Here is a 21,668-nt window from a genome sequence, read left to right as displayed (position 1 = left end):
GGCCGGTGTCGCTTGATTTATGGATCTCTTCTCCGCGTTTCGAGGTATTTATTTGCATGATGGGGACTCTTTGAATTTCCAGCCGCGTCACGGGGCAATACATCATTGGGTGCCTACTTTCGGGACACGCGCGTCCAAACTCTGAAAGGAAGTGAAAAATTTCCGCGCGCGACTATGTACACTTCAACGATATACCTATAATAATATAATAAGAGAGTGTAAGTTGAGAAAGAAGAGATAACGAGGCGCTTACCCTCGAGTCGTCGTTGTCGTCGGCGCGCCTGGATCCGGAGTACATGACACCACCCATGTGCACCTGTAGGTTCTGTTGGAGTAGTTGAGCCAGCTGGGGACTCTGCGACAGGATGGCCGGGTTGTGCTGGAGGAGCTGGGCGAGGGCGGGGTTCTCCACGAGGATCTGGCTGAGGGGCGAGCCGGTCAGGCTGGGGTGGAGTCCAGCCGCTGCAGCTGCCGCCGCCGCCTGTTGGTGCTGCTGTTGCTGGACGCTGGGCGAGCCGGAGTTCGACGCCCGCGAGGACGAGAGGTTCGCCGCGCCGCTGTTTTGCCGCGAGGGGCTCTGCGGGGTGTGCGGTGGCGTCGGGGGACTCCCGGGCGCCATCGACGAAGCCTCCTTGTTCTCTTCCTTCACCTTGACTCGGTTGCCTGCAAACAGAAGGACAACCGTGGAATTTTCATTGCTTGATCACAGCTGCTGTAGACAATCGGTGGCTTATTTCATCCGGGGCACAACATTTTATCTACAACCTGTTTTTCGTTACCTACTGCTGCGAGAATAAATTTGTTTGCGTTTTTCGAGGGTTGAAAAATCGCCCAATCTATTCGGGTGAGTTGGAAAACGAGTTTTAGGCGTGAAGTATGACTTTCCCTGCGAGAACGGTCAAATGACCATTAACTGAAATGCTTTTACATGACCTCGTGATAAACATTTATGGGGGGAGGGAGGGAAATAAAGCAGAGCTTGCGTCTGGGGACAATGAGAGGTCGGGCTATTGTATAAATATGTACATGTGTTTGAGATAAAGTGGATTTCAATGAAAACTTTTGCGGTCCAGGAGCAATCTCTGTCTTTCCCTCTGCGTCGTATCGCCGTTATAAATTATGATTTTTAACGAGATTCCGGCGCAAGGATACAGCTTAGACGTGCACATACGCGAGAGCCTTTGATATTGTTACCTAATCTTAGTCCCTCGCTCGAGCGAGAAGGAGAATTACCGCGTGTGTGTATCTGGTCGCGGTATGTGTGTTAACGGGGTCGTGTAGTTTCGTTGCGGGTCTCGTAGCGCAAGGATACGACGGTATCGCCGGTGAGGAGGAATTTCGAGAAAACGTCGCTTTCCGCCTGACGTTTGTTGCATACCCATATGGCGTTTTATGGCTTGTTTTTCGTGCTGTGCACACCGATTCAATGGTCTATCCGTTGCGGAGCTGTAGAAATGATTTGAGCTCCATGTTTGCGAGCTGTACGATTTTTCATTGTTCATTAGCCGGTTCTATGCGGTGAATTGTCTTCTACACGGGAAATAATACTAATTTTCACAATTTACTCGTTCGCTTGGCTGTTTATATTTATGATCGTTGACTTTTTTGTTTGTTTTCTGTTACAGGCACAAAAGCAAGGCATTTAACTGGGTATGACTTTTCAATAGGGGGTAAGTGCCCATTTGTATATCTTATCGAACTATCATTACTCATAAACCAATAAAAGTTTCGCACAAAAGCAGTAATTTGCAAAAACACGAGCGCATTAATTTCAAATTCCACGGAGTTGGTTGCCCACACACACACACACACACACATTCTCACGTGAATGGTACAGGCGTATAGTTGTACAACATGCATACAGAAACGGGCTCTTGTTTCTCTAAACCAGCGTCGACTCCGTAATACCGAACCGAACACAAAGTAAACTTTCGCTGCACCATGTAGTCGTTCACTTCTGTACGCACTGTTTGGAGATAATTTTTTGGTTTTACAACGAAAAAAAAAAAAAAAAAAAAAAAAAACACCGCTGGTCGAAAAATCGCTCAACAAATCATAACCAACAGTCTTGCTGTTTGTTTTAAAGATATATACACAAGTCCCCGCTCGCTCAATGTTCCTCTTACCCATGACAAAAAGTGCCGTGAGCTCAAACGCGCTCGGCCCATTTGCCTCGGGCCACGTTTGCGGCCGGACTGAATGGGCCCGTCTCTCGGCCTCTTTTTCCCCGAGTCGGGAAAAATCTCGGGGGGCCTCTCGCATAGAGTGGGGAGTAAAGAAGAAGCACTTCGGCCCGATTGGTCCAAGAGGAGTAAGAACCAAGCGGGGCGCCAAGTGCGCGCACATGAAAAAAAAAAAAAGCGTAAGGTAAGTCGATCTCCCCGCGTAGGGGCCTTTTTTTTCCTTCTCTCCTTCAAGTGCGAGATATGTATTAGGGGAGGGAGAGCGGCAAACTCACGGTGAAATTGAGACGTCTCGACATTATAGAGTCCCGGTAATCGTTTAGGAGAGCAGGTACATCTGCTGCAGCCACTGCACCCCCCTCTCCGCTTAATCGATCAATTGCTCTCGACTTTTTTCTTTCCCCCGATGCCCCGTTTTTTTGTCCAAAAAAAAAAACGCGCAACCCCTCTCTCGTGCACCGCCTGATTCTCCAGCGCACCGAATGGATTCCCTACAATCTGTACGTAAATTTATTATGTTTCCAATGGGGGTCTCTCCGGCTCCTCGTTTTTTTTTTTTTTTTTTTGCTGGCCGCGGATCGACTCCCGCTTTTGTTGGCCCAGACGCTTCCGGTACTGCGAGGAGCCCCACATGAGAGGGGGGCTCTAAGAGCGAGCTAATAATCCAAATATTTGGTGAAAACAGGGTGCTTTGTCTTTTTTCCCAGGCTCATTAAATCCCGATTCGTACATACGGTATGCTTCCACACCTCTTTATTTTTTCTTCTTCTCTTTTTTTGCTATCTGTCTCCCTGTGCACCGATGACGGATCGAGCGGATGATGAAGTGACGATCGCTTTCGAGAGGATTGGGTGTTATTTATTATTGTCATTCGTTTAACGGGTTTTTTTTCTTTTTTTTTTTTTTTCTTTTTTTTCACATTTGATCATCGAGAAAAATCCGTTGAAAGTGTACTTTTTCATTCTAAACTGAAACGAGGGTTTTTCAGCGTATCAGGTTGGTATACGGATTGTTTTTTTTTGTTTTTTTGTTTTTTGGGTCAAACGATTACGCAGATAAAAATAAACGGAATACACAAAACAAGTCCGACAAAGAGGACTGTATTAATTTCATCAATTTACTTCAAACTGATTTTTCAAACTTACAATTCAAGTGTTTAGTCGAGGGGTTTTTTGAAGACTTATGAAATATTTGAAAGACTTAGAATGACTTACGAAGTCTTTTATAATGACTTCAAGAGTGCAGTGGCCCTCGCGTTCATAGCTGTTTGTAACATGGTATTTACGGACAAATTAAAAAACGGAGATCAAATAAAAAATTATTTATGATACAAGTTTCTATACATGATTACAACAATATCGATAAGTGTCTGATCAACAATTAAACTTTTCTATCATTACGTGTCTTGTAATTGTCTAACTTGTCAAATGCTTGATCTCATATACTAGCACTATTGTTAAAAAAGTATCTAGTGTATACTCATATTAACCGTATTGTTATTTGATACAAAACTGTAAAGAAAAAAAAAAACGGACCGCACCTTCGACCAAAACGCAAGTCAAGAAACATCCAAACAAATCCTATCCCGTGAAAAAGAAGCGCATCCAAGAATAATCTGCCCCAGATCAGAAAAGACCGAATCTCCCGCTCCACGTGGACTTTTCACCCGACAGTTGAAACGTGCCCGCGCATCTCCATCGCCACTGAGAGCTCGTTTTTTTTTTCTCTCCGTCGATTGCAAACTGCGTACAAGATACAAGATATAGGCTTAGAAACGACGGGACGATCTTCACCGTAACAATAACAACGGCGGCCATACAATAACGGGCCGAAAGAGGGAGGGGGAGAAAAATAAAAGGGGTTGACTGTACAGAAAGAGACTCCGAAGAGGATCTCTTTTTCCGCATCCGAGGATCTTTCTTTCCGCTCCCCGTAAGTATATATATATATATGAGAAGATGCGCGCATGAGAAAGCACCCAAAACCTATCTCTGTATCCACTAGGCAGTTTTTTTCTTTTTTTTTTTTTTCGCGCGTACACAATACGCAACCCAACGGGGAAAGGAAATATAATAACAACAACCCCATCGATGACGCGATTTTCGTCAACCCCTTCTTCTTCAACCCCGTACTCAGCCGTGCTTGGCTCCTCGTCAATTTTTTAACGATCGGTGGTCGACCTTTCTTATGGGCCTCCAGATTTACGTCTCAAAGGAAAAAAAGAGAGAGAGAGGTATGTAAGTATACAGTCGCGGGTAGGGGGAGCTTTTTCGTACTGGTTTTAACGACCGAGAGTCGCTATAAAATGCAAATTCGCCCGAGAGCGCGCACAATGACTCCCGGGCATGCGGGCAACTTAGATTTCGATCGTAGATCCGCGCAATAATTCGACGCTACACACACGTTGTACGTACAAGTACATGAATTTGTGATTGTACGTATGCGACGATTGAACGAGATGGAATGACTTTTTTAAATTAAGCTTAGGGGAAAGAAGGGGTTTTTTGTCTTTTACTGTTGGATTCCGTGATGAAATTGACGTTATGCACGTAAGTAGGTGATGTTACGTACGTGTAATGAACTGTTTCGTTTTGTTTAGCTCAGAGGCGTACGCGCAATCTTCAAAAACGCCCCATGTCCCAGGTGTGTTTCGGATATGTATACACATATGGCCCTTGGGGCGAATCTGACTCGAATATCAGGGAAAAAAGAAAGAAAACGCGTTGAAAGTGACGTACAAGCTATAGCCGTGCATTTTTCTCCCCGAGTGAATTTTCATACGTGTTTGCGTATACGAATCACGCTAGACTCCGCAGCTTCTAGAATAGGAGGCGACTTTTACCGCAGTGCAAGAGAGAGAGAGAGAGAGAGAGCGGGAGGGAGGAGAGGTCGGTGGCTGCGGAGCGCGCCCAACGGGTGGTCCGTGTTTCTCTCGTTTTGAAGGATTTTTTTTGAGGCTCCCTTGCTCTCTCTCCCTGCATTATATCCTTTTTTTTTGTACTCCCCCAACTCTCTTTTTACCACCGCTGTATTTTTCTTTTCCTTCTCCTTTTGCCCAGGCCAATATGTCGCGGTTTGAGCAGTTTTGCTAGTACACCATTTGTATGTATTCGTACGAATGTGCATTTTTCGCCTCGAATCGAAGATTAAAAATGTACAAAAAATGTAAAAAGGAGGGCCTGCAAATGCTCAGCGAACCCTGTATCCGTGCAAACAATAATTTTTTTTTTTCCTCCCTCCCTTCGCGTTCGAGCGTAACCGGCTCATTTGAGCGCTTATTACAACTGTACCGAGCGGTTCTCGGGTAATGCGAAAAATTTGTGGCACAATGAGATTTTTCGGGACTCCCCGGAATCAATCGGCCGTGCCCGGGATACCCGAGAAAAAAGAAATGGAATCAGAGTATAACGAGGATTGATGATTCCTCGGACGTTTCTTCGGGAGGCAATTTTCGTAGACCCGAGGGCCGATGCTGAGGTGAGTCACGGAGAATTGCCGTGAGCACGTTATACATGCACACACATAAGAGTCGGATCAACGAATGTTGGTTGTATACGTGGTTGCCCTCGCGTTTTTCGATTAATCATCCGTGATGAAACAGAAAAAAACGTCACGCGTCGAGAGATCCGCTGTTGGAGCTTAAGCTTTTCTCACGTTATGGAGTAGCCGGGGAAAAAAACGAGTTGAGGAACAAAATGAAAAATAAATATGAAAAAAAAAAAAAAAAAGATAAATGCGTAATTACACGTTTCCATTGTGTATTCACATTGGCTCGGAGAATTCAAATTTCCTTCGGGAATAGAAAGGTGTAATTTACAATTGCTGGAAAGTAAAAGGATGTTTTAACGAGCGCCCCGTGCACGACGAAAAAAGCAAACAGAGCCGAGCTCCTCGGGAGCGTGACACTCACAAACTCGTCGACGTGAATTTATGGATAGCGATAAAAACTAGGCCTAGAACCCAATTTTTCAGGACGCCTCATCGGGCCCGATTTTACGAGGTACTTAAGCCTTTAAACGCACAGACACAACGAGATCACCCTCGAGTTATTTAGAGAAAGAGGAGAGCGGTTCGGTGTCGGATTTCAAAATTCGCAGCCGAATCGGTTAACCCCTGCGCTTCTTCTTCCCTTTTCCCCATCTTTTTTTTTTTTTTTTTTTTTTTTTTTTTTCATTTTTTCTCAGGGGGTTAAATCGAGCGTGCCTTCCCTCGAAAAAGCGAACGGGTCTTTCTCCCTCTTTTACGGAATATCATCGCAGGTAGCTGGATTTTTTTTTCTCCGTACGTGCGCGCATACACACAGTGCGGTGGAAGAAAGGCTCACGGGAGATTACGCGCAGAAAACAGACGCGAGAAAAATGCGAGGAAGAGACCGAGAGAGAGAGAGAGAGAGAGCACGTGCCAAAATTTTTTTCCCCCCCAAGTAGAAGAGGGGTTGTTGAAACGAAGTAGGGAGAGAGAAGGGGGAGGATGGAGGGTAAAAGTGAGTTAATAGTCGGTAAAACGGTATTCACCCCGTGACCCCGAGGGCGTTCGGTTATCTCTCTGTCTCCTTTTTCTCCTTTGCTCGCCTTTCAACTCCTTTCTTTTTTTTTCCTTCCGCTCTCGAGGACTAAGTTTATCCCGTGTAGTGTGCGTGTGTATACGTACTTGTTTTTCGTTTGTCTGCTTAAGGAGCTTCTTCGTGATGGTTTATAATTATTAATAAAAACAAAACAATAGCTTAGTAGTCGGCTTGTATAACTGACAAACGAAGAAATTATTACATAAGTCGACCGTTTTTCATGTCATTTCTTTTGGCTGTATCACTATTCATATTAATTCAATAGGTTCGATCAGTACGGCTGATGCGCCACGAGGCTTTGACGTGTGTCTCATCGAACCACACTAATGTACGTCACGTCACGTTTAGTATAAAGTCCGCAATTACGGCGTATTTTTAAATGTAACAGAAATTTAATTATTGTTTATCGGTATTGCAAATTGTATCAACAGTTTTTTTTTTTGTTTTTTTTTTTTGTTTTTATGTGTCTATACAGCCATAAAAATAAAACATGGTAATCGACTAGTTCATAATTATCGAGAAATTAATTACGGAAACTATTATAATTGTATAAAAATCAGACAGACTCTCTTTTAAAACATGTAATTTTTTATTACTAAAAAATATTTACTATCAACGAAAAAAATTTACAGCAACTGTTTTTTTTTTCTATGTAAAAGTCACGAATGGATTTAAGTCCACAGTAATTGGGCCCTTTACCCAAATTAAAACTTGTTAATCATTAAATTTGGATTAAAAAAAAAAAAGTATAAAAATTATTTCATACTTCAACTTTATGGACTTGGGAACAAAAAATTCCCTTCAAAATCATAAGCCATACACAAACACGGTATATAACGGAACAGCAAAAATTATAGCCCCAAGGAAAAAAAAAAACCAGCATCGGAAGGGGTGTCGCTGCAGCATCCAAGTTCAAGGGGAAAGGCAAGGGTGGGATGGGAAAAAAGAAACCCTTCTCTCTCCATCTCGTGACAGCCTTCTCTCGTTTCTTTCTTTCTTCCTTTTTTTTTCTTTTTTTTTTTTTTTTTTCACGTCGTCGCTTCGTTTTACTCCTTTCGTTGAGAAATCTGAGTAATCGCACTCGCCTCGGGGGATGGACGGCGCAGCCGCAGCAGCGCGACTCCCGGAGATTTTGATGCCTGGACCCTCGCTCGTCTCGTCTTTCCGCATCGAAGGAAAAATTTCGCGAGCCACGCTCTCATTCGTCTTTGTAATCAGCGAATTCGATCTGTCACTTTGAACTCGACGCTGCGGGTAAATAGGGTTAACGATGGGGTACACCCTTTTCGTGCGATCGTATCGAGACATCATTGTGTCCACGCCCTTTCACGAAATCCCAACCGATCATAAGGTCTCGCCGTCCCAGAGTTAAAAAAGAAGCAGTTTAATGAACAGGCCTTCCTTTTTCGTTGTGATTGTTTCGAAACTAACGGAGATTCAACAAAACGATAGCGCGGAAATATGATTCATGCATTTAGGTTAAATATGAGAAATCGGTTACGCGCAACTGCTCAAATGTACAATTAGTATACGGTCCCTCATAGTGTGCGTATGTAGATGGATTTTTTTTTTTTTTTTTTCTACTAAATGTAGATCATTACCGAAAGTACGACGGAGGAGAAACGTAGAGGTTCGGAGCTCAAAATATATCACGAAAAAAGAAAATCGGTCCAAATGGGAGAGAGAACTGGTTGGAAAGTTCGTGATTTCAATACACATGAAAAAAACCTCGCCGCATCCCTTCGAGCGACGTTAGTCAAAAGTTACGCATTCGTGAGATAAATCTCCCATCTGACTTGGAGAATAATCGCACGCGTCACTCAAAACCTGGAGAACGAGCCCGAACTGGGAAATCCCAAAATCGGATCGAATAATATATATGTTACAGAAACTCTACTTTACGTACACACGCGCAACTTATACACCGAAACTGGTTCGTATATGTATCATAATAGGAGAGCAAGGCACACGCGTGTCGTTTTAACGAGGCATTCTTCGCGATCGCCAGCACACGGAGTAGGTATAGGTATCGAGCACCTCGAAATTCCTGGGTGTTGTAGTCGTCGTATGTTTCATTGCACGGGAGGGAAATTCGAGCGTCTCGGATATATTGGTTTGTTGCCTTCTTCCTTGGCGAAAGACGATAACGATGATACGCATTCGTCCGGGAGTTTTGTCAATATTGAGCCCGCGTTTTTTGCTTCTCGTGTTTTCCTTCGAGTTTACATCCACACAAGCGTCGGGCGGACAGGAGAGCGTCAATATTTGGTTGGAGGGGCTGTCCACAGGTGCGCCTACTGGACTCGTCATTCTGGCATTTCAAAAAAAAAGAAAAGCTCACAGCAAATAGCTCGACAGAGGCATTGTGTATATACAGAGGAGAGGAACTGACGGGTGTAACACTTTTTCGTAAACTCAAGCGGGGATGTACCGAGTTACGCAACGCTCGTTGGCGTGGCACGTACAGCGTCTACATCTGCTCGTAAAAATAAAGCATCGCGCGGAGTTGGATTGAGTCGCGACGCTCCAAGGAGAGGGAAAGGGGAGAGAAACGCACTGTATATATGTATTCTTTACTCGTGCGCCATGCGTCTCGGTGTAATTATTTTTCTTAGCGCGATCACCTCGACGTCGTCCCATCCGAGAAGCGAAAACGAAAAAAAAGAAAACGAGAGATGGAGAACAAAAGCAAAAAGAAGGTAACGCGCGCGAGTCCCGGAGGCCTCGAGTCACCATCAATTCATACCGTTGTCACTTGGCAGATACAGCATATAGTATAGAACAGAAAAGCCAGCTGTCTAATATATGTGCGGTGCGAACTAACGTGTACACATGTATCGCATCGATTTGTCATTCGTGCGATTACACTACTCGCTGGATATATCGTAGGAAACGTGAGAGGATACGCATCAACCTCGATTTTGAATTATATGGAAATAACAAAACGGAGAAAATGTGTATCGGTATACACCTTTGATTAATTTAATCGGAGGAAACGAGCGATGCAATTTGATAAATGTGCGCTCGTTCGGAAGCTCGAATATATTTATACGATATAGATATGGGAGATACGGGGGAGAAACAAGAAGGTGAGATTTACTGGTATTGGGTTTCCGCGATTATAATATACCTGCCCTCGACCATCTTCTTCTTCTTCTTCAACACCTCGACAGAAATTGCGAGATGAGCGAGCGCGATTGTACAGTATGAGAAATCGGGGAGTCTTTGTTGGTCCTTTTCCTTTCCTTTTGTTCCCCGATGCGAGACAATACGCTCTTGATTAATTGGCAAACGCGTGGGCTGCTCGTTTTTTTTTTTTTTTTTTTTGGTCCATGCGAAATTTCGCTATCGACTCGATTTACGTACACTCCTATACCGATTTTTATGCGCAAACAGGAGGGGATGCTCAGGTATTCTCCGATTTCAGGTGAAGCTGGAAAAATAATCGCCGGATCGCTCGCCGATTTTATCAGGCCCGTGTATGGGCTGCTGGATTTTTTTTTGTTTTTTTTTTTTTTTTTTTTTCTTTGTTTTGTGTGCAACAAACGGACAGAAAGAACCCATTTTTTTCCCCCTCGCCCCAATCCCGAAAACCCCTTTCATGCCCCATCCGCAAGATTAATTATCTTCCATATTCGAAAAATGAAACGAGCCGAACAAAGGACTCGCGAAGCAGGGCTCGCTTTGCCTTGCCCTTTCTCTCTGCTTCTTTTTTTTTCTTCCCCGTCGCTGTTGCCGAATGCACAAGTGCACGCGCCCTTTTACGTGTGTTCGCAGATACCCGCGATCTTGATCGTCTGGCTCTGGCATTGTGAGCGTATGATATTATATATATGAATATAACACGCACACACGCGGGAGAAAAGCACGTGGTGCGCGGGCCAAAGTGCATGGAGGCTGCTTTTTGTCGGCGCATTCTGCCGCGGCTACCGCCGAATTCCAGAAACTTGTATATACACGCGGGCACGCATGAATAAACACTCCCGGCGCTCTGTTGGACGGGGCGCAAAAAGCACCATCGTTTTCAAATGAGCACGAAATGCCCGAAACTGCCGAGTTTGCTGATTGAAATGAAAGGAAAAAAAAAAGAAAGAGGAGGAAAAGGAGAGTCGCAAAAACAAGAATGCCCCGATAAATCATACAGCTCGGGCTGTCGGCCCGTGGAGAAATTAGAGAAGCATTTAGGCGTCGTCGCGCGCGCACTGGAAGGGATCAAAGATCCCCCGAAAAAGTCCTAAATTCCAAATTACGTCGCTGCTGCTGGGACCCAAAAAGGAGGGGGGGGGGAGTTTTGCCCTGACTCCGTGAGATCCCGCGGAGAAAAGGGTAAAAAAACACACAAGAGCAGCCCAAGCTGTATACGAAAGGGGTGAAAGAGAGAGAGAGAGAGGAGCGAAGGGTTCTCCGGTGGGAATTACGAGGGGGCTGAGGGAAACGTGATTTCGTGGGTCCCGAAATTTCGGGGCCCCATTACGGACGCGAGCTGGCTACCGCTCCCGGGGTCCCCGAGTCGAATTTCCGGCATTAATTCGGCATTATGCGATATTCAAATGGACCCCCCGGAATTTGCGCTCTAACGATGGGCCCTCTTTTTATTCTCCCTCTCCTCCTTCTTCGTCCTCCGTCGCGGATTCCCTACCGGTGTCTTAATTATCATCGGGAGGCGCGCCGGGGAATCTCTAATCACGCTGTCGACGAGCCCGGACGCCTGTAATTGTCCGCGCGATTTCATTAGGGCTTTTTTTTCTTTCCTTCGATCGGAGGAAGCCCGTGGCTTTGGGCTCTTTTTTCTCGTACTGCTCATGGGAACGGACCACTTTTTTCGCTGGATGCACCAAAATATGGTATCGGGTTTCGCAAACAGCGCGTGAATTGAATTTCCGAAAAAATTATGGATTCCCGAGTCCGAGTGCTCCTCCTGCGACGGGCCATTAAATCGAGCTGCAAGGATCGAGTTTTTAACAAAGAGAGCGAGAAGGGATTGGGGCCTCGAGCCACTTGAGATGGGCTCGCTCGCACGGGGTGCCGGGAATTTGAATATGAAGATTAGTCGCCTTAATGCACCGAGCGATGTTGGCTTCGTTTTCCCCGAAGGCTCCTTTACATGAATAATATAGCGCTCTCTTGAAGTAGTTTTATAAGAGTAAAAAAAAAGAAAGGAAAAATTAATCAGTCCCTTGAAAATGTAATTCATGGTAATGACGCGGCGATGCCGAGGGAAAAATCTCAAAAACGAGGAATAAAAGTCCGTGCCGTCGTTTCCCTATACACCGAGTCTTGATTAATCGATCCCCGTTGCGAAGGTACACGTGTTCTCGTCTAATGACGAATCACATTTATACTTACAGTCGAATTAGATAAGGATGTATGTATATATACATTTGTAGTAACTGTTTTTCCCCCCAAGAACCGACTTTGATGATTCAGAAAGTTGGATTTAGGAGGAGAGGATTAGAAAATGCTCGTCAAAGAGCCAGAGCGGCTCTTGATTGATTGCCATACTTGTGTTTACTTGGGACTGAGGATTGATTGATATTTTAATATTTTTTTTCTTCTCCAATATACGTACACACGGGCACAATTTGTTTTCGTAAACAGCACGAACAAGCGCAGTGTAATCGTATGTATATCCCTCGACAGAGGCGTTTGACAGAAATATCAAAAGAGATGGCGAATGAAAGAGGAAAACAAAGTGGCTGTTGGAAGTGTCCCCTCGAAGAAGAAAAAAAAAAAAAAGGGACACACGGAAAAAAGCAATTCCATTTAGAGCAGTTCTTCAAACCCACCCCCGCGGGTGCACAGTCGGTTGTCGTCGCTGAAATAAAAGAAGAGAGCAAGGGGGGGCTTCATTAAGACACGCGCTCGCGGACAAACTGGTTTTCGCGACCAGGCTGGTGCTCCTCTTCTCCACCCGCATCGCGTTCCCTTTCCATCTACGAAGGGACTCGGCCCTTTGGCTCACGAACCGCTCCAATGTGACTCATTCTTTCTGCTGGTAGTGCTCCTTTATTCACGCGCGGACAACGGTGGCTCGAGCTTTTGTTTCGCACGCCCCCACCTGCCGATGACACCCTTTTTTTTAACGATATTTCTCTCCCCTTGTATATACGGGGCTTCGTCTTTACAAATGGAATGGACTTTTTTGTTTCGTTCTACTAACGAGTCGTTTTACCGAAATTCAATTACTTATAAGCATCTTTTTGATCAACGGAGCTACGCGCGAGACGCTCCGTTGCACCCGATCATCTCTTGAGCCGGCCTGGTTACCATACTTTTTTTTTCCTCCCGGACGATCGGCGCTGATTTTGCATAATCGATCTTTTTCAAGAAAGCGGAAAAATCCGAGTATAGGTAATACGTTATGCTCGGAGATTTTTTCAGAGATGACAATACAAAAGAGTCCGATACAGTGAGAGATAGCCGATCGGAGAGTGTAATGTACGCAACGCACGGAGCAGCGCAAGCTCTCGCGGGCGAATATAGGTGCGCTATAGGGACGTAATGCGCGTCTATCAATCTCGGGTATATGCGCTTTTCCTCCACGGCTCGTCCCGACATTAGCTTCTCCGCTCGTTCTCCGATGGAGCGATCGGCCCCGATTAATTTTTCTCAAGGGATGCAGAACGCGCTCGTGCAGTCTCCACGGGGTTCATCCGTACATAATGCGCGCTCTTGTGCCCGCGCCAGAGACCAGGAGATGGATGAAGAGACGCGCTTCTGCCATGGGAGTGATGCTCCGCGTGTTATTGGTGTAGAGCCCGCGGAGCCGCTCGAAGATTATTTATGGAGATTATTTCGTGCGTGGTGTACAGGCGCGGTTTCGCGTCGGTTTTTTTTGTGCTGTACGCGTAGGCTTTTGTCAAGATTGTATCGATGTCGATTGATTCGAGAGCCACGGGGGAAGTGAGCAAACTCCACACACGTATAGCAGAGTGGTCGTTTGTTTTCCTCAAAATTTCAAGGTTGGACCAAAAACAAAAAAGAGAGAGGGAGGTAATCGGACGCGAAACGGCCAATCCCACGGAGAAATGTCGAAAAAGGAGAGCGAAAGCCCCGGGAATATATAAATTCCGCGCGCGCGGAACAGGGAAAAAGAGAGGGAGGGAGAAGCATGTGTATATAAACGCGGAGTGATGAGGAGGATAGGGAGAGGCCATTAGTCGCCGCGGAGGGGGGGACCCCGGGGGCCTTGTCAGTCTCGCTCTCCGAAAACCAGAAAGTCAGCTTGTCAAATTAATCACGGATGACCAATCCATCAAGAGGAATTCCTAGCTGCCTCTCTCTCTCTCTCTTTTCTCGAGCATATAAGCGAACGACTCCGAAGAAAAAGGGAGAGAAAAGACCTCCTCGCTCGGGATCGCTTGTGCTCTCCATAGCTCTTATTCTTCTCCTCGGTTTCTCGAGCATACGCATCCTGTGGGTTGATTATTCTTTGGGAATTTTGTGGAAACGCCGGTAAAGGAGGAGCCGGAGTTAATGCGATTGACGCCGGTTTATGGTGCACGGAGGAGGCGTGTATTGCGATGGGCTTAATTGAGTGCGCGGATTATCGGGACTCTTTCACCTTCCAGCTCGGCCGTGCGGATTATACCCGCGAAATTTGACGCTAATGGCTCTGCGCGAGCCTTGGCGTGATTTATGCAACTTCGGGTGGGACTGGCATTGTGGGTATTAGCATTTTAATCGATTGCACCGAGATGTACCACTGCGCTTCGATGATAATGCATTTGACACAATGGGATTTACCGCACGCATACAAATTGATATTACACGTGTATCGGCGAACGCGCGGCGCAAAGGAAGGAGAAGGTGTTGCCGAGGAATCTGGGAGCTCGGACTTTTTTGTTCCCTGGGACGTTAATTTTAAATTAACACCAGCCGATTCGAGACAGCTGGAAAAACTCAATGTTCTTTCCATTTGCGCTAGAGACAATTGGAAGCGTAAACGTTCCTCGTCCGTAAATCACGAATGTAGCGGTACACGCGCTGGCCATTTAATAAAACCGTACACTCGCGTACGGGAACCTAATTTGTCCATGTATACATAAATGTACTATACCTGTAAAGTGGAATAGTTTTTGGTATCCCCGACACGCGCCGTACGAACAGATGTTTTTCTCGCGTCACTGAGAGGCACGTAATACCGTGCGAGTAATCTGATGAAATGATCGAGGCGGAAGCTCAATTTTGCACGCGTGTATAGTACGAATCCGGGAGATGGGTGACCTTCGCCAGCCACGTGAAATCATTGGGCGCTCAAAACAATTTAAAGCTTTGCGGGAGCTCCGATTGGGCAACCCAACACCCATCGACGTCGAAATTGCGTTTTACATATCCATATATTATGCAGTGATTCAATCGTACATTAGATGTGTCCTTCTGCTTTTGTATTTGTTATTCCTTCGAATGCTCGTTTGATGCGCGTAATTATCTCGTGGTGCTCAAACGAGGCGAAAAACTAGGACGCGTGAGAGGTGTAACTACAAAAAAAAGGATTATTTCTGAATATGCGTAAAAAATCGGAACGAGGAGCGGAAGGGGTTTTTTGATTGATGAGTTTACGAATATTGCTTGGAAATTGACGACTGAGCGCTAATTACGTCGGACAAAATAAAGTAACTGGTCGGAGAATGCTGATGATGTGGGCCTATCTCGTTCAAGTAAAAAATTATAATGATAATCATAAGAGATTGAGTCCTACAAGCAGTATATTTGAAAAACATCAGCGGCTTGAATAAATACAGAAATCTTGAGTTTTTGCTTTATCTCGGATCTGCATGACGATTGTAAGAGGACTTTTTTGTCCGGTGCAATAATAAAAACTCGCAGCTGTGTGAAGTGTTATTGGTTTTTTTTTTTTTCTTTTTTTTTTTTGAGCAAATTGAGAATTTTTAATTTAAGTATAGATGTGATTTTGACATCAGCGACATTGCTTATACATTTTAAAAATTGTAAATGTGGTCGAACGTAAACAATTTTAGTTCTCCTCAGTGTGCTAACGTCATTGTTTTGACGATTTCCATCGAATGATATCACGTTACTGAAGGCCACTCATTCCTTTTTTTAAATATTAAAATCAAACAGTTCTACTCTACATGAGTAGGTACAGCAGAAACGTAATAACTATCATTAATTCTCTGCACTTTTTAAATTACAGCGAATTGTCTTTGAGCTGAAGTTTTTGCAGTCGCTTGACAAATGAGATTTCTAATTGAAGAATCGGTAATTTATTGTCAAAAATAGAAATTTATTCAGTCATTTACTTTTTTTGTTTGTTCAATTATTTTACGTCCATAAATATGTATACTACGATGCACAAAATCATGTATCGTATAATATATACTGTAGATACTATGGTTTCCATGCTTAATAATTTCTAAAGTTGCTAAGAAATGCGGAACAGTATAGTACATTGATTATTAAAATACTTGTTTCATCTTAGTCATGCTTTTAGGACCTTGTTTATTTGGGTTGAACGATAGTTCTACCGGTATATGAAAGTGACGCGCTACCAAGTCTAGGTTAGTATGATTCATATAAGTATGCTCGTCTTTCGTGGATAATGACGCCAAACACTTGTAATGCAAATACCCCTAAATATCGGAGGCTTTGTAGTTTCAAATTCCTTTCCTTACGAAAGGTTCATTAGTGTACTTCATTACCAAAGTTGCACTGGTGGTTCACGCAAAACTGAACTTTCTAATAATAAATCATGACGAAAACAGCCAATTATTTTGTCTTTAGGATAATTTTCGTAAGTTGAGTCATTGGTGTTGCAACTTTCACGACGTTTTCGTTACTTATCAATTCACCTCCTCTCATTCTTTCTTCTACAAACTGGACGACTAGTTTGATATTTTCACGTACGAGAAGCACAAGCATGAACATTTCCGTGGTCGACACCGAGTAAGTACCCGAGACTCTCCTACATAATATTTTGTATTGTATATACTTTAATGTGTACGTGATTTGAATATACCATCAATCAATATATACTTGTTTATCCACGTTATTTGATTAAAAACTTCTTACGAAATAAATATTGTCTTACTATCAAGTGTCATCGCAGTTGATTTAAACAATGACTAGTAAAGAGGTGTTCGGTGAAGGAATTTAAAAATTAGCACGTGGAAATTGTTTGAATGATTTTTGTGAAAAATATTTTAGTAAATTTAGTTTTTACGTTGGAATGCAAATTATTACATGTGTCAATATAGCTATTTTTCAAACATGTAACTATATTCCTTACATTGTTGTGAAGACACTTGGATACTCATAGTTTCATACGCTTACTTGTTATATTTCGTTTTAGTTTTCGTTTAAGAGGCAAAAATGTTTCATTAACAGCTAATAACAAAAATTTTAATGAAAATAAACATTGATTGATGAATCGTTTTTTTCAACTAATCCTTCATCAACTCCATTTGTCAAGCAGTACTATTCAACCATGCTTTTTGCCAGTCAAAGTAGTCCTGGTTGTTGTGATGCTAACTGGCAATGGTATGACCATCCTAGCTCAAAGTCTCAGCCGTAAACCATTGAAAGGAATCTCCAGCCGGCTGATACTCAACCTTGCCGTTGCGGACTTGCTCAATGGTTTCGCACTGCTCTACAACGTGATCATAGAAATTAACGAAAATTATCCTATGAACAAGTATGCATGTTTACTTAGGTGAGCAGTGACAAAAATGTTCTCTGTCCTTGGAAAAAATCCAATCTTGAGGTCACCCATATTTTTAATCTGTTAATAGTCACTATACCAAATTTTGTAGAAATTGATTCGTTGAACATCAATAATTTTGGATGTATTAGGCGAAAACGTGACTTGTTAAATTTTCAGCCAAATTTACATTTTGTATTTCTCGGCCAATCGGTTAATTGCGTTTCATAACTTCTAAACGACGATTTCTAGTAACATTTAAGTATTACGTCAAACGTAACCGAGTCCCTTGCAGCAGACTACAGCTACACACTTCTAATCACTTCTCACTAATTCCTTTGAGTTCCTAATAGTTCCTAATATTTATATCCAAATTTATAAGAGTTTCTTATTTTCCCAGGTATTTATTTATGTTTTGCGGTATGTCCGCGGGTTTCTACGCCATAGCCGCAATAGCCATCAATCGTTACATCGCAATAATTTATCCACTCAAGTATACAGAGTACACGTCTGAGCGCGTAGTATTTGTAATGATAGCTGTCAATTGGTGCGCAGCTCTACTGATATCCACGGTACCTCTCTACTGGAATAATTTCAAACACGTTACGGATCTCTGTAAAAACCGCAATATCATACCCAGGTGAGACATCAAGAACTTTTATATTATGCCTTTGGTGGAATATGCTAAAAGTGTCTGATTTTTTTTCTTTTAGTTGCTACGTAAAGGTAATTTGGATACCAAATTTTACGATAGTTTGGATCATCGTTTTGGTACTTTACTGTGGAATATGGAAAGCAGCGAGGGCACACACCCAAAGGTCATCAGCGAGGTCGGGGGAAAATGGTCGGAGCATCAAAAAAAGCAATCTGGTATACACATACGTACATACAGTACCTGAACCCAAGCCAAAATTCACCATCCAAGTGCTTCAAATGTTTTATCGTTGATGATTTTTGTTATTCAAGGTGGTGTTTCTTTTCTTGGGCTGTTTCACGATCTGCTATCTGCCAAAAGTCGTCACGACATTGTTGAGAGTTTTTGGCCTTTATGAACGGAGCACTGCCATGAAGTACTTGAACCATATACAGTTGGTACTGGCAATATCCAACAGTGCTGTCAACCCAGTTATCTATGCCTGGAAGTCCCCTGTCTACCGTGAAGCCTATCGGCGCCTCTTTAGACTCGAAGCACCGAATCATGACAGGGTGGAACAACAGAGTGACTCGAAGAAAACTACCTCAACCAAGAATTCCACGTAAAGATTACGAAGCTCAAACTGTTATCTTGACAAAAACATCATTATTGTATGAGGTGGTGTGATACTTTGAATGGAGAGAAAAGCACATTTCTAAATAAATTAGTAAATATCTATAAATTTGTACTAAAGTTTATGCATTTGATGAGCATCAGTGGGCATCAAATCACGTAAATGGTGTTTTTGTTCTTCAGTAGAAATCATTAATCTCTTGATACTTTATTCAAATCGATTATCAAGCCATCACTTTAAAGATTGTTCATTGTCACTTACACGTGCACAAAACCTTACCCTTGAAAATATCTGAAACTATATTCCTTTGTCGTTATCACTTCTGATGAGGGTAATTATATATCAAACGCTGGAAAACGTTCAACGAGTCTAGTCAGACCACCGTTGGCTTGGCCATCGATCAGTACTTTCAAATTTTTTTTATTTCATCGAGAGTTATTTTCTTAAACATGCTTCAATCGTAAGGTCGAACAGTGACGTAAAAAGTTACACCTGACCTGAAAATAAAGCACGTGGAAACTTATCGCTTCCATCGGGCAGAATAATTTAAAAATTTCCCAACGATCTGTCGGACGATGAGGCGACCGGCTTGTGTATACACGCGCGAGACGTGAAGATGAAATTAAACAAATAATAATCCTCCGCCGGCGCTCCTCATGGGAATCCGTTAAAGGCATCGGAAAGGCCAAAATGTACATTATATATACACGTATATAAAAGGATCCCATTGAATTCTAAATTTAAAACGAATGTCCGAGCGTCAGCCCGACTGACGGGCAAAACAAACAAGACAACGCGCGCGTATATCCCGAGCTTGTTCATATCTCTCCCGCGCTCCTCCTTTTTTTTCCCCCCCATCCTGCTCTTGGTCTTCCGATGTACATGTATATGCATTTATATGAAAAAGCAGTTCTCGGGAGAGAAGATCAGGCCCTTGAGTGCAGCAAAAGTTCATTCGGATGAGAGACTCGATGAAAAAAAAAAAAAAAAAAAAAAAAAAATAGTTTCGAGGGAACGGCTACACTTATACTCAACTGGGCCGAGCGAGAGGGTTTTTAATTTTTCCACAACACTGAAAACAAATATGGCTCAATTATACCATCTGCGTGATCGGGAGTAAAAAAAAAAAAAAAAAACTGTCTACATCACGCTTATAAGCTAGTTCTCCCCAGCCCCGACTAATTGTCGGACAAAACAAGCCCAGCGGCAAACTGGCGCACCAATTGACCCGGAAACCGTCGACTCCTCTATACACCCAGCATAAGGTACACATGGACCCAATTTTTCGTTTCCCTTTTCCTCGTTTCGCTCGATTTTTTTTTTTTTTCTTCTTCTTCCTCAACTGCAGCGATGAAAGAAAAATACTCGTCATACGCAGCACGACGGTAAGTAGGGAGTTCATTGTGTGTGCACATAATGCAATATAATGTGGGGCCCGGGGCGATACGAGCCGAGTTGTGCGGGCACCCGGGTACACCGTTAATAAGATCGATTGGCTCCCTCCGTTTGGTACACCATATAAGCCAGAGCATCGGGAAAAAAGTGTGGGATTTTTACATCGTTTCGATTAATTTTCCGTTTTCTCGATAACACAAAGGGATCCCGATGCTTTGAACGACTCATTCTCGGTTACATCTCCATCCTGGAATCTCGCGTTTCTTAATGACCCAAGCGAGCGGATGCACGTACCCCCCCCGGTAAAATAATGGAGATTAAAATGAGAGGCAGCGACTACATAAGCGTGGAAACACTCCGTTTGATCGATGCACTGGTAAATGCATATACACATACAGTGCATATAGAAGATGCGGGGGGGAGAGAGAGTCTGGGAAAATTCAGCGCGTCTGCAGTGCGGGTGCCCTGCGAATATACATATAAGAGCCAGGCACGGGACTTTACCCTACAACAACGTACCCTATATTGTATATGTATATGTATATGTATTGTATGTGCGTGGTAATGAAATTAAACGGCGAAGACGAGGAGGCTGCGATGAGAGAGAGATCGGCGAGAGGAGAAACCCCGCGCGTGCTCGAGTAACCGGGCGAGCGAGACACAACACGTGCAGCGTTAACCGAGGGCTGCCTCTTCTTTTTCCTCCTCTTCTCGTCTCCGTCCCGTTTGTTATTCGTTCGCTCACGCACACGCGTACACGATTTCTATGTACGTGCAAACACGCGCTCCTCGGCGAGCGTTTATACAGAGAATGATGTTCATTGGGGTTTTTATGATTTTCGGGAGGATCGACGATTCGGCGCTAATTGGGTCTCTTTGAGTCATTTATGGTTGACGACTGGAACACTCTGATCGACCTATTATTGTTTTAAACCAAAAATGCTGTATACATGTACTGTTCCGATGGTGTACATATGCAGCTGTGCGTCAAAACGCGGACGATGATAGTTTGGAAAAAAAGAAACGGCGCCTCGTCTCGTCAAACGTTACATATACGACTATATAACTACGTGTAAAAGAACACACACTCTCCAAGTGAAGCCACGACGAGAATATTTTTTTTCCCCCACCCTACAAGTGTACGCCTTTGATTACGCGCATACACACGCGTATAAATTTATCAACCCATCCGGCGTACGTGTATAATAAAGACAGCTGAGAAACACCGTGCACGTCGGAGGGAACTCATCGGATACCGGCCGTCTGTCACTGATGCACGTCTTTTCACCCACTCCCGCTTCGCCTCATAAAAAGGATTCGCGCGCTTGTGTGTATACATGTACGCGCGAGAGCGCAAGCTGCGACTGCCCCGATCGATCGACAGCCGATCCTTCTCTCTCGCTGATGCGTTGAGTTTTTTTTTTGTTCATAAACGCCACTCGAACCACAGTACTGCACTACCAATGACTCACGGCTGTTTATGAAGCTGTTGAGGCCGGCTCGGGGGAGATGTATTTCTTGTTCCCACTGTCTTCGATGTCTTACTGGCCATATACCACGTTGCGTTTGACGGGAGATCGGCTGGGAGGTTTTTTTTT

The 21,668-nt window shown here is 43.7% G+C and overlaps 2 protein-coding genes across 3 annotated transcripts in view; one reads left to right on the top strand and one right to left on the bottom strand.

Moving 5' to 3' along the window:
- Window positions 1-21,668, bottom strand: part of LOC106639345 (zinc finger protein castor homolog 1) — a 93,149-nt gene that overhangs the window by 34,906 nt on the left and 36,575 nt on the right. Inside the window, exon 5 of the mRNA XM_089597399.1 lies at window positions 254-663. Within this exon, the coding sequence (XP_089453525.1) occupies window positions 254-663 (410 nt within the window). The remainder of the gene's footprint in view (window positions 1-253; window positions 664-21,668) is intronic.
- On the top strand, window positions 16,530-18,790 carry LOC149373364 (histamine H2 receptor-like). Of its 2 annotated transcripts, none has more exons than XM_089597400.1 (5): window positions 16,530-16,653; window positions 17,183-17,419; window positions 17,808-18,047; window positions 18,121-18,277; window positions 18,374-18,789. In XM_089597400.1, exons 1-5 carry the CDS (start codon window positions 16,628-16,630, stop codon window positions 18,665-18,667), a joined length of 954 nt encoding a protein of 317 aa, XP_089453526.1. In that variant the 5' UTR covers window positions 16,530-16,627; the 3' UTR covers window positions 18,668-18,789. The 2 variants fall into 2 exon arrangements, with proteins under 2 accessions (XP_089453526.1, XP_089453528.1); XM_089597402.1 differs by having other exon boundaries at window positions 16,557-16,653; window positions 17,180-17,419; window positions 18,374-18,790.

This window comes from Copidosoma floridanum, unplaced genomic scaffold (genome assembly GCF_036245765.1).
Source record: "Copidosoma floridanum isolate Cflo_tuat_1 unplaced genomic scaffold, Cflo_Japanese_pri ptg000032l, whole genome shotgun sequence".
In the NCBI taxonomy this organism is placed as follows: Eukaryota; Metazoa; Arthropoda; class Insecta; order Hymenoptera; family Encyrtidae; genus Copidosoma; species Copidosoma floridanum.
The sequence above is the reverse complement of the archived record's forward strand: the minus strand, read 5'-3'. Positions and strand labels throughout refer to the sequence as shown.